This window comes from Scatophagus argus, chromosome 9, assembly GCF_020382885.2.
Source record: "Scatophagus argus isolate fScaArg1 chromosome 9, fScaArg1.pri, whole genome shotgun sequence".
Taxonomy (NCBI): Eukaryota; Metazoa; Chordata; class Actinopteri; family Scatophagidae; genus Scatophagus; species Scatophagus argus.
The window spans coordinates 4,388,299-4,400,789 of record NC_058501.1 but is presented as its reverse complement, the minus strand read 5'-3'; the positions used below and the strand labels follow the sequence as shown (position 1 = coordinate 4,400,789).

General features: G+C 40.4%; 1 protein-coding gene across 1 annotated transcript; it reads left to right on the top strand.

Annotated features, from left to right (window-relative positions):
* Positions 1–73: 73 nt before the first annotated feature.
* On the top strand, positions 74–12,420 carry LOC124064862 (grainyhead-like protein 2 homolog). Its single transcript, XM_046399691.1, has 15 exons — positions 74–425; positions 1,201–1,387; positions 1,502–1,933; positions 2,072–2,133; positions 2,917–3,175; positions 3,363–3,474; positions 4,691–4,785; positions 9,079–9,237; positions 9,382–9,439; positions 9,661–9,800; positions 9,898–9,935; positions 10,102–10,193; positions 10,290–10,375; positions 10,509–10,573; positions 11,122–12,420. Exons 1-15 carry the CDS (start codon positions 412–414, stop codon positions 11,234–11,236), a joined length of 1,914 nt encoding a protein of 637 aa, XP_046255647.1. The 5' UTR covers positions 74–411; the 3' UTR covers positions 11,237–12,420.
* Positions 12,421–12,491: the final 71 nt, after the last annotated feature.

Sequence of the window (12,491 nt, the reverse complement as noted above, 5' to 3'; positions counted from 1 at the left end):
TCTTCCTCTTTATTCGCCAATGGGAAGCCGTCTGTGCCACCTGTGTATAAACACCCAACCAATCAGCAAGGTAACTTTCGTTTCCTTGTTTATCTTGCCTTTTCAGGTGCTGCTGCAGGACTCGGCTGTTAATTTAACAACTTTTCCAAACAAGACAGAACCTGAACTGTGCAAGAAATGTAGTTTCTTATTTAGTCAGGACAGGCTCAAATATCATCTGACATCAAAGACATTTGAATACATTTTAGTAGGTAGGGTTACAGATGATTTCATTGGCTGTTTCATCTGAGAAGTTAAATAAAGCCAGCCTCTTGCGTGCCCTGCTTTCTCTCCCACACAAACTTACCTGCACTAACTAGAAAGTCCAGTTCCTCAAGCAAGTCCTAGAAACCACAGAGTCCTGGAGGCAACATGGACCTGGACAGGTAGGAGAAAATCCTTCATATTACAGGTATTAACTTCTGTCAAGTTTACTGCAACTTTTGTAAGTGCTTAAAATATTTGGTATGTCTTTTGCCCTTTTACTCTTTGCAAAGAGGCATCGGAACTTTTCTTGGTTAATAATAATAAATTAATTAATAAATGTTTATTGCTTTAGCATCTATTTGATATGTCTAGCATGATGTTTGATGATAAAAACCTTTTATTGTGGATCCTCCCAAAAAGGAGATCTCCTCTCACTACTCTTTCTGAGTGATGTCTTAGAAATGACATGTTTCAAAAATAACTCACATTAGCTTGACATTTTTAGAATTGAGTCAATACAGCTATTTGTTAATCATGTGATATGCAAACAGTTATCAAGCAGTTAAAAGCTAGAATATCACCAGACTTTGGAGTACCTTTGATAAAGTAAAGAATTACCTTGTTTTAAGCCGTAAGAACCACAATCCTTTATTCCACCAGACTACTTCATCCAGTCATGAAAGAGACTGAAAAATTCATTCATTCATTCATTCCCTTCATTTCTTTATACATACACCTTTCTGTTATTTAAATGTGTTATTCAAGCAGTTATCCTCATAAGTGAACTTACATAAACACACCCCACATGCAGTGGGTAATTACACTGAAGTTTGGTGAGAAACAGCCTGGGGCAGAGTTACTGGCTTGGCAGACATGACTTCTGTTAATGACAGATTAACTTTGCAGTGACAACATGGCTTATTGTCTCTTCCCATTGTCCTGTTGTCCTCTCAGTAAACGGCTGGTGGTGGTGGTACCAAACGAAGGGCTGGTGCCATCTCGCAGAGTGTTCAGTAGCGAGGACGAAGCGTGGAAGAATTACCTGGAGAACCCACTGACTGCTGCCACTAAGGCCATGATGAGCATCAATGGAGATGAGGACAGTGCGGCAGCACTGGGACTGTTGTACGACTACTACAAGGTGTTTTAAAGCATGACATTATAGCCATATTTAGCAATGTTTATATGATAATTTTTCACATGATGTTTGATTTGTCTCCAACCTTATTTTTTGTATTTGCATTCATCCTTTCAGGTTCCCAGGGAAAGAAGACATGTCTCCAGCAGTGTTAAACCCACAGACCACTGTGCTATTGGATCTGATAATTGTGGGAGCATGGAGATGCTCGATCACCATCTACAGGCTCTTAGATCCATGCCTGTCAATCTCTCTCTAAACAGCAGCACAACTACAGAACATCAGGGCTCTAAGTATGGAGCTACTTGCCTTGGAGGGGACACCAGACGAGGAGATGGTAAGCAGGGTACTGGGGCGACCCTGGCTTTGGTCAAGACAGAGAGCCAGACCTCCATGGGAGTGTCTTGTTCAGGAGGTGCCTACCGGGAAGAACCCAGAGAGCAGACAAGAATGGTCCACGAGCAGAGTCACTATGATTTGCCCCTTGCTGGGAAAGATGAACAGAGAAGCCCTCCAGACAGCACGTATGAGGACTCCATAGATGGAGAGGTGAGACTTCTTGGGGGGGAGGTGGTTGTATGTCTTTTTGTGTAAAATAGAATCAGATTTATAGGACTTTGTTTCTCCATTGGTGGCAGTTTCCTACATTTCTCCTCCTAGAATGCATGGTATGTTCTTCTTTGACAGATGTACCACAGAAGCCCCTCATTAGAAGTTGATGAATTCCACTACAGTTTGCGTAACGTAACGTAAGTTAAAATTCACAGACAGTTTTATGTTCTCAAATGGTGTTTGAATGTATCCATGTTAAGTGATATTGGAAGTGTCTATTAGGTGTTAAAGGACAAGGTTTGCAATATTCTGTATTTTGGTTATTGTTGAAAAGTCCCATGATATGACCAAAACCAGGCTCTGTCTCTCAAAACATCTAAAGACTTACCCAGTCTTTCTGTGGTTCTCAGTCACAAGCTCATTCATTCCTACAGATCCCTAATTATTAATTATTTTTCATAATCCCAGCACAACAGGCAGAGTACCACATTACACAAGAGGTAATTTTTTTGTGTGGAGCAAAAATAAACTGCAGTGTGTGTGTGTGTGTGTATGTGTGTGTGTGTGTATACTCATGGCAATGAACCAATATGTCATGCTGTGCAACAGTGTGGCTCACTGGTGTGTTTTCTGTAGTTTTTGGACAATAGTGGAGCTCTGTGGCACAGAAGGATTTGGGTACACATGCAATACTTACATAGTGCTGGTTTTCATTTTGTTTTCTGACAATAAAAAAATGAAGTATCATCAAACTTATCACATAAAGCTGTGCTGGTGCACATTATAGAGTACCTTTTTAGTACCTGTTTGTGTATAACCATAAGGATACCAAACTACTTATGTGCAGTCAGAAGACAGATTCTGAAATTCATTCAAATAGTTTTCTTTTTATATTGGAATGTTGATTTAATTCATTTTACATTTAACTTCAAAAAGAAAGCTTTATATTCATGAAATTTCCTTCACTTGTGTTCTTCCAGTGATAGGTTCCGGTATTGTCTGGAGGCAAGTATGTCACTGAGGCCACGGCAGGGGGAAGGACCCATGGCTTACCTGAACAGGGGCCAGTTCTACACTTTGACACTGTCGAAGACCTCTTTCACATCATCCTTTCATCAGCCAGGGGGTGCAGTGCGGGTTGGCGGACTGATGCCATCACACAAGCCTGATGGGAGCCCATCCAGTAGTGAGCGATGCACCATGGGAGGCTCTGAGCTGCAGCGGGACAGTATTGTACAGGTGAGGGAAGGGAGATAGTACATGGAGGGAAGGTGTAGAGGTAGATTTGGAGGTTTGGAGGTTTTTACAGTTAATTTAGTGTTGGGTAGCTGGAAACCTTGTCACACTTTTGACATTTTTGAGTAGTTTTTATTCTATTTTGACCTGATAACACTGCAATATATCTTGTATATCTTTGCTACTTCAGAGTGTTATCATGGTCGTCTTTGGGGAAGACAAGTGCAGAGATGAGCAACTGAAGAATTGGAAATACTGGCACTCCCGCCAGCACACTGCCAAACAGAGAGTTCTGGACATTGGTATGATTATTGTTATCCTCCTCACTGACATTCATGACCTGTCATATAGATGTTTTAACAACTAAGCTGCACAAAACCATGAGCTAAAGAGAGAATGAGCAGCTGGCAAACCTGCAGGAGCTTCAGTGAGAATCCCATCACATAGCCCGCAGTGAAACCTGACACAGTTTGACTAACTGTCAATCCTCAATTCCCACAGGAGCACAGAGAAGAGCCAGAGAGTTTGCATTTGCATAGACGTTAAGAGGAGAAATAGGTGGGGGCCTGGACTGAGGCCATATCCTGTATGATCAGCAAGAAACAGGCCTCAGCCTGTGGTTGAAAACTCAATGGAATGAGGCTGAGATGTCAAACACTGGTATTATCTGTGGCAAGTTCATGCCAGTAAGATGGTAAAATCTATAGCCTAATGTAGGCAGGTGGAAATTAGCCTATGAGGGCAGAAGCTGAGGGTTTTAGGAGCTAACAGTGGCTTTATGGGAATTTTTGCCCATTTGGAATTTGATTGTTTTACAAAATTGTTTCACAGTAAAGGTGGGCAGTCTGATAATTTTACACTGACATCGATCTTCTCGGGGTCAGAATTTACTGTTCAGGTGAATCATAGAGATTGCAATATCAATGTCTTCTTACTGCTGTTCACAGACTTCACATAACCTCAGACTAGCAGATCAGCAACACAAACACATCAGTAAAAATGTGGAGCTTGTGCTTAAAAAGAACTACCTTTAATGATATATTGAAGTGCTTTCATTGTGTGTTTTATATGCAGAAATTCATATATTATGTCAAGTTCGATAAAAGAATCCAATTTAGATCGAGAATTGTGATTGCGATTAAATAGATACTGATATTAATCCTTTTTCAGATCTCCCAAACCCATTTCACTATTAACAAGATCATGATAAAGATACTGTATGTAAGATAAACCTAAAAAAGAGTGTAAATAGATAACTGACATTTTAGTGGTAACTAAAAGCACAAATTACATTTACTCATTTATATATATTTCCATTTTCATTAAACTTGTGTACATAGATTGCTCCACTAAATATTGTGCTATTTACTCCACTACCTTTACCAGTAGCTATTTTGCAGATTAAGCTTATAAGATACAATTCACAGTTAGAAAATTAAACCAGTGTTTTCCAGGAAGTTTGGAGTCAGCCCTTACATCCATTGAAACTGTATCCTCTGGTCTTTGCTTTGTGTGCAGCCGACTACAAGGAGAGCTTCAGCACGATCGGGAATGTGGAGGAAATTGCCTACAATGCTGTCTCTTTCACATGGGATGTCAGTGAAGAAGCAAAGGTAAAGAAGTCCAAGAAAATAATAATAAGATTATGCTGTTTAGGTCGAAGCAAGGAATAACTGATCTCAAGGTGAAACTGGTCTCTATAGCTGTTTTCACATATTTTATGTACTACACAATAGGGGATTGTCTGTGTCAAAATGGGTACTGGAAATAGGTACTCCGTCTGGTTTGAGCTGGGGGATGGTGCCTGGCTCGGGCTGATTCACACATTTGCGTTCAGGTATAGCTCATCCGGGTAACAATTGGAACAATTTAAGGTTATCTTTGCTTGCGTGTAAGGGGTTTATTCATTTTCTTGCCTTCACCTTCTCATTGAATCGAGTAGTTATTAATTTGGTTTTGTCATATTTCTCTGTCTTTTGTTTTGTACAAAACTTGTAGCCACTTGTGGGAAAGATTGCACAAGTGTTTATGTTGAGGGCTGTTCAAGTGTAGAGACTCTGAGTTTGTACTCTACTCTTAATGGACTATTAGCACCTCAGGGTTCCAGAATAGTTAGTGGAGCCAAATGCCAGGCCCTTCCATCTACCCCCACCCCTTTTGTCCCCCATCACAGAAGGAGCATCTCTTGCTTTGCTTTTTGAGATCATGATTTACTATTGCAAACACACAGGGCACACCACAACTAACTTTGACAGGATACTCAGGTTTCACCTTTGTAAATGTGGGCATTTGGATAAAGACAAATTGCACAAAGCATGTAAACACCCACACACAACATCAGTCCACCCTCAGGGTGCTTTGGGCTCAGGAGATTGCGGCTGTGCCTTCCATTCAGCTTTAGTGAAAACTCCACAAACAGCCTCATTGTCAGAGGGATAATTGCAGCTTTGTGAGTTTGTGGATAAATATTTACTGTTTGGAATAAACCTCCACTCCTCTGTGATTGTTTTTAGCGTGTTCAGGTGGTGGCATGGTAATGCAGCATGGAACTGCCCTTTCTACATACTGGTTGTAAACCTGACCACAATAATTTACTAGTTTGTATCATTATTTTGATAATATTCTTTAGACCGTGTAGATGGAAAGCAACTACATTTTGTTTAATCTCTTCAGCTATCATCATCATCATCATCATCAGCAGCAGCAGCAGTTAAAGAAACCTACATGCATTATCTTTAGATCACTAGTTGTCACAGCCTGATGTGTTTCATTTTAAATGGGTACTGCAGTAATGTAGTGCATTTGGGGGACTCATGAGAAACTGTTGCGCCGAAAGTGAGGGATCCTGATGTGAAGTCGCTAAAATGGGGTCAGTTCACAGTAGATCCAGTGCTTTGGATTATGGCTCAACACCTGCAGAACTAATGACAATCCTGAGCTTCAGCTATATTTTGAGTTAGCTGCTAATTTGCAAATGTTAGCCTGCTAACATGAAATTAAAATGATAAATATGGTTGAACATTGTTCACTTTGTCATTGTGATCATATTATCAAACTAACATTAGCATTTTAATCAAAGAACTAAAGCGCCTACAGTTGCGCTATCTTGCTTGCCGACTCTTGTATGAACATTATTGTATTGAGGAGAGAGGGGAGATGTCTCCAGTTAGCACTTTGATACAGAGACAGAATTGTTGTGCTCTGCGTGTGGCTAAGTATACCTGCATAAGTCACTGTATGCATTAACTGTATCCTTTTTAACTATCTGATTGTGCAAATAAGTGGGCAATAAAGTATAAATCCAGTATAATCCAGGTTAAAAAACAAAAGATTAAAAGCCATTCCCTGCTGTCACACAATCCTCCATTCAGCCATAGGAAAAAATATATACAGCAGTTTATTGCACTGATCAGTCTGATTGTTTTCTATACATTTTCTATATTGTGATATATATAAAATATTTTTTATTAATATTAAAATATTAATTTCATTCATCCAGTCATAATTCTTACACACTTAAAGGCTTCATTTCCAAAATATTTCTCTTCAGCTAAACAATGAAGGCAGCATTCCTTAGAATATTGATTATAATTAAAACTAAACATTCTTTGTGGTGAACAGGTTGACAGTTTTTGTTAATTATGTCAGCAAAACCTGTCTGAGCTGTGCTGTCAAATGCAAACTATTATCAGCCTTGTTGCTGCGTACTGGCTGTCAGTTTCTTTTCACAGAGGGCCAAACCCAGCTGGAAATTAAATGGAGAAGGTTGAGAAAGAGCACCTCTGTTATTGTGAGGAAATATATGGGTCCAAAATATGGGGCCATCACATCTTTCTTTCTGCTTTATGGCACCTAGAAATTTTGGTTCCAACATAATTGGATGTCCAATCAGGCTCTGATGGGCTGACATACAAAATTGCTGTTTTTGGTAAAATGATCTGTTTTGCTTTTTGTTCCGTCTCTAGGCAACAGGCAGCACTCATCATCCTCATTGCAATGAGAAGTGTGATATGGGTTGGAAGGGGAGATGAGTTACTTCCTGAAGCATGACTTGTGTTTGTTTGTTTGTTTGTTTGTGCCTGGATGAGCGGGTGGCACTGAACAGCCACTTGCCAGTGCCCTCATGAACTTTTTTCTTTTTAGGCATTTGAATGCTCACACATGCAGTACATGTAAACACAACAAGCCTCCTACACACACACACACACACACACACACAGATGCTAGCAGCAATATGTCCAGCGCTTCTGGAGAAATTTAAATGGCTTGGGTCTGTGGAGGTGTGAATTTGTGGAGGTGTGTAGGAGTTTCATTTGTGCTCCAGGCCTTTCCAGCAATCAGCCCTCACCTCTGCATGCTCAGACACGATGCTGTTGATGTGTAGTGGGAAAATTGCTGCAGAACCGCGCTAGGGAATCTCTCACCGTTACTCGTTCGACCTCAGGCTGTCGATCCTGTTTAACTGGAAAATTCATCAGAAGTTTATGTTGGTTTAGATGTTTTGGCAGTAAACAACAGATAATCTTGAAAATCCGTTCCATCATGTAATGAACTGAATGTGTGAAGATAACCGCATGTAGTATTGTTTACTAGGTTTGAAATGGTTATAGGACTGTACAGTGATTTGGTTAAGATTGTGTGAATTCTGTTTTTCTCTCACACGTTTAAAAGATTCATGAGATCAGCATATCTGCTCTGATATATTATTTGGTGATTTTGGAGTGAAACCTAACATTTGTAGATGCAGTGGCACGCAGAGGTCTGTAGCAATAATGAAACATTGTGTTCTAAATGATATATTTCACAAATATATTCTCATAGATTGGAAGCTAGTTTGTCAGCATATAAAACATTGAATCTAAGGGGTGTTGAGAGGTGGTGGGACACGTTAGCATGGCTGAGTTGTCTCTATCCTGTGAGTCGCTGCTGCTGACTCACGATGACCCTCTGAGCCTCTCACTCATCACTGCACCCTTTATGAGTCAGGTCGAGATTCACCAGGGAACAAAGATCTCCATCAGATCTGACTCCTCATTTGAGCCAGACTGGCTTTAAAACTGAGCTTTATTTGAGCTGATGACAGGCAAATAGTGGGTTTTCCAATTAAAATAAATACCTTAAAGTAATACCTATCAGATTTAAGTTACCTCTTATTGCTACCCGTAGCTACAAAAGTGAATTCAAGTGACACATTTCCTGGTTTCTGCTGGGGGGAAGCTTGTAGCACATCCTTCAAACAGTTTGACCTCAGAACTCGTTCAGACAAGATTAAAGGTCTGGCTTCTTTCTTTTGACTCTTTATGCTTGAATCATCTAGCAAAGATTATTCACAACTGCTGATAAGTCTGTATAAACATGTCCAAGATTTTAGAAAAAACAGAGGGAAAAGGTACAAAAACACTTTTTTGTGCAATTGGATTGTTCCACACCTTTTCAGATGATTTACCCTGTCACCACCCATCATGTTCCAAACTTCATTTGAATTAAACTGGATGTTATCAGAGTCTATGACCAAGCTGTCAGCGTTGTGCCAGTTTGGTCAAGTTTATCAAGACGTAGTCATTACTTTCAACAAACTATTCAAACCATTTATTGATGGATAGTAAAAAGAAATTAAGAGTTTAACATCCCTCGCTTTTGACTAAATATTTGAACCAATTGTCCATTGCTGTTAGCTAAGCTACGCTGCTGTTAGCTTTTCATGCACTCATGAAATGTTCAAGTGGTACAGCTGATCAAATGTGTGGACACATTTTATAAAATCAATTTAGGATTTCTATTTTTTCAAATTAGTTAAGCTATTCTACAGTTGTACTGTTTGATAATTATCTCTCTCACTATTTGTTTTAGGTCACAAAACACGAACAGAAATTGGCCCTACCTTCTGTCTCATTTTTGTTTTCTAGGTCTTCATCTCTGTGAACTGTTTGAGCACAGACTTCTCCTCACAGAAGGGGGTAAAGGGAATGCCTCTAACAATCCAGGTCGATACCTACAGCTACAACAACTGCAGCAGCAGGCCCATCCACAGGGCCTTCACTCAGATCAAGGTCTTCTGTGACAAGGTGAAGATGACCTGCTGGTGCAGGCAGGTGCCTGGTCAGGTCAACAATGGGTGGATCATTTAGACTTGGATGAAAGATGTTTTCTTTACTATCTTTGGGCATATTCTGCCTTTTCTGTCCAGCCAACGTTTGTGTATTTTGCAGGGTGCTGAGAGGAAGCTTCGTGATGAGGAGAAGAAGCAGCTCAGGAAGAGGATGAAAGGTACAAACATTTTTTTTGGCTGAATAGTGAAGCTAATGGTTTAAATTACTTTTAACATTATGTACAGACATATGTAATTTGTGAGCCTGATTTAAAAACACTTTCCATGAAACCATAAAAACAGAAGACTAAAAAGCCAAACAAACGTAATCAAACCTTATTAAATCAGGACTAGTGGTTGCCTAGCAACAGATGCTGAGTTCATGTTCTCTCTGGATTAGGGAAAAATGGCAGCTCGGGGCCGACCTCTCCCATTAAGAGGGCTGACAGCACCCTGCTCAAACCCATGACAGACCTGGACTCCCAGCCTGTCCTATTCATTCCTGATGTCTACTTTGGAAACCTGCAGAGAGCAGGGCAGGTGAGAGACCCCTTTCTCTCCCATTGTCTAACAGACACACACAGGAAATGTCCACTCCAGTCACTGTACAGTATTATTTATTTTACAACATTTGCAGGTGTTTGCTTTCAACACTGAGGAGGTCAATAGAGATGGGTGAGTATCATGCTGTTATTTTCACACTTCAGATTTGGTCTAAACTCACATGTGTTGCAGGTCAGTGTAATAAAAGAGGGGACATTCAAAGCAGAGATCCAGTAGTACTGTCTTTAAATGATGATGATGATGAATGCGGATTTGTGTGTGTGCGTGTTTGTTTCAGGAGTGTTCTGATGAAAAGGGTGTCATGTGCTACTGGTGAGGATGTCTGTCCACCCCAGGCCAAGAAGTCCAAAGTGGAGCTGGAGAGGAAAGGTAAGTCAGATTTTTTTTTCCTGTTTTGCATCATCTTATTTATTATTTGACTGAACTGATACATTTTTACAACATGTCTATCTCATTCCTGATCAGTTCTGCTGTATGTCAGGAAGGAGAGTGATGAAGTGTTTGATGCCTTAATGCTGCACACCCCAACCCTCAAAGCACTGATGGAGGCAGTGAGTATTCCCTGCCTTTGCCTGAAATGCTGAGACATCCTACTAATATAATTCTTTTTAAATAATGATGACACAGGGCCTCAGTGTGCTTCAACATGTTGAAAATGTGCTGTTTCTTCAATGTGTTTCACAGATCTCAGAGAAGTATGCGGTACCTGTTGACAAGATGGCCAAAGTTTACCAAAAAAGCAAAAAAGGGTGAGTGAATGAAAATACTGAAACAAGACTAAGAGTCATCATCCACACTACCCTCTGTGTGAGGCTGAGTAGTGCTTTGAGTCAAGTTCTTACATCATACTGATGTTTAGCAGGTAAAATGTTTATCATGTTCACCATTTTGGTTTGGCTTGTTAGCACGCTAACATTTGTAATTTTGCATTAGCTACAAAGTACAGTTGAGGCTCGTGGCTATTTATTTAGTTTAATGACTGTCTGTCCAAAGGTTATCAAGACCCTTTGCCCAAAACCATAAATGTAAGCCCCCCCACAAAGCCACTAGAGCTTGATACCATATCCATAAAGTATTACTGGTATTACCCAAAAGTCAGAGGATCACCAGAGTCTATAGGATTCAAGCACTGGGGACCATGAATGTTTGTCCAAAATATCTTGGCAAATAGTGTATGCCTTCCATAGAGCCATACTGCTAGCTCATCTTAAAAAACATGCAGATTAAGACAAGGAGGATTTTGTACCTTACATTAAACAGAGCACCCTTCTCTGTTGATGTGTTTTGTCCTTCTTAGGGTCCTGGTAAACATGGATGACAACATCATCCAGCATTACTCCAATGAGGACACCTTCATTCTGGCTATGGAGAGCTCAGCAGACACATTGCGCGTCACCCTGTCAGAGATCTGATGGTTGCTAGCCCCAGCACTGTATTCATCAGTCACTGTCAGACGGAGGTGATCGCTGGTGGGAGAAGCTTTAGCCATGCCATGCATAGAAATTGTGAATGCAGCTAGCAGTATTAGATGACAGCGCCAAAATGTGTTCCCCAAGGAGTCTCCATAGAGTTTGTTCTCCATGGATCATTAACTGAAATAATCCAGATGCACCTCACCTGCTGCACTACCTGTTTAATAGACAGCCTGCAGAAGGAGGATTTCTTGCCTTTGGAACACAGGCTTAACTTTGAAAACTTGGGAAAATGTTTGCTATTTTCTGACTAACTAGCTATGCAAGTCTTGACTAGCTGATAGCAATTCACTTAACACTTGGTGCAACAGAAGGGAGGATTTTATCCGGGTCACCTTAAAGCACCGAGCCAGCTTGCTGTGGTTTCACAGGAGGAAGATGGAAGGATACAGTACAGTTTGCCTCTTGGATGAGGAGCGGGGTCAGCTGTTTGCTTCCTCTTTGCCTTCCACCATCCTTCCTGTTACCCCTCTTGTGGTGGACACTTTTAAATGACTTCATCAGATGTTTGAAAGGCTATCGCTTTAACACAAGTCGATGCCACATCTTTTGTTAGCACTCGGTTCAAGGAAACGGCTTATTGTTTGGTATGTATGTAATTAGTTTACATTAGTGTATTTGTCTTAAATAATTGTCTCCTGCTTGTTAAATCTAATCTTTCTTGATTGTCCATCTTTTTTGATTCCATTGATCATATTTTCATTACATACTAATGTTTCCAATCGGGGCCAGTGAAATAACAGAAGTAACATGTTGTGGTAACATGCTGGTGTCTCAGCCTCTATAATTACATGAGGAACCATAATGACCCCAATGGAACAAGACTGCAAGCCTCCAGGATGCTGTTAAATTGTTTTGCTTCCTGTGTGCTCGTGTTGATTGCTTTTCCTCTCACTGAAGACACTGCAGTCCTTAGTATTTATGACAATAGTTATACCCATCCAGTCCATCCATTTACACAATCCTTTGAGGCCAATGCAAACCATCAGATCTGACTGGTTCTGTTCCTACTCACTGCCTATGTTTACACCTGTTTCACTTCCTGCTTCTGTATCTTTAATTTGTGCCAAGCACCATGATGTCCAGCCTTTTAAATCAAGTCAATAAATGTAGTTTTATATGGAGGTGTTTGTGTCCCCTGCTATTTTGCTTCTAGCAGCAGTTTGTTTGCAGTTTTAAAAAGTTTAAAAAGTAA

Excerpts from the sequence above, each read along its gene's own strand:
- LOC124064862 (XM_046399691.1), top strand. Across the intron at positions 4,786-9,078 it reads ATGTCAGTGAAGAAGCAAAG|GTCTTCATCTCTGTGAACTG; the intron begins GTAAAGAAGTCC and ends TTTGTTTTCTAG. Across the intron at positions 9,238-9,381 it reads TCAAGGTCTTCTGTGACAAG|GGTGCTGAGAGGAAGCTTCG; the intron begins GTGAAGATGACC and ends TGTATTTTGCAG.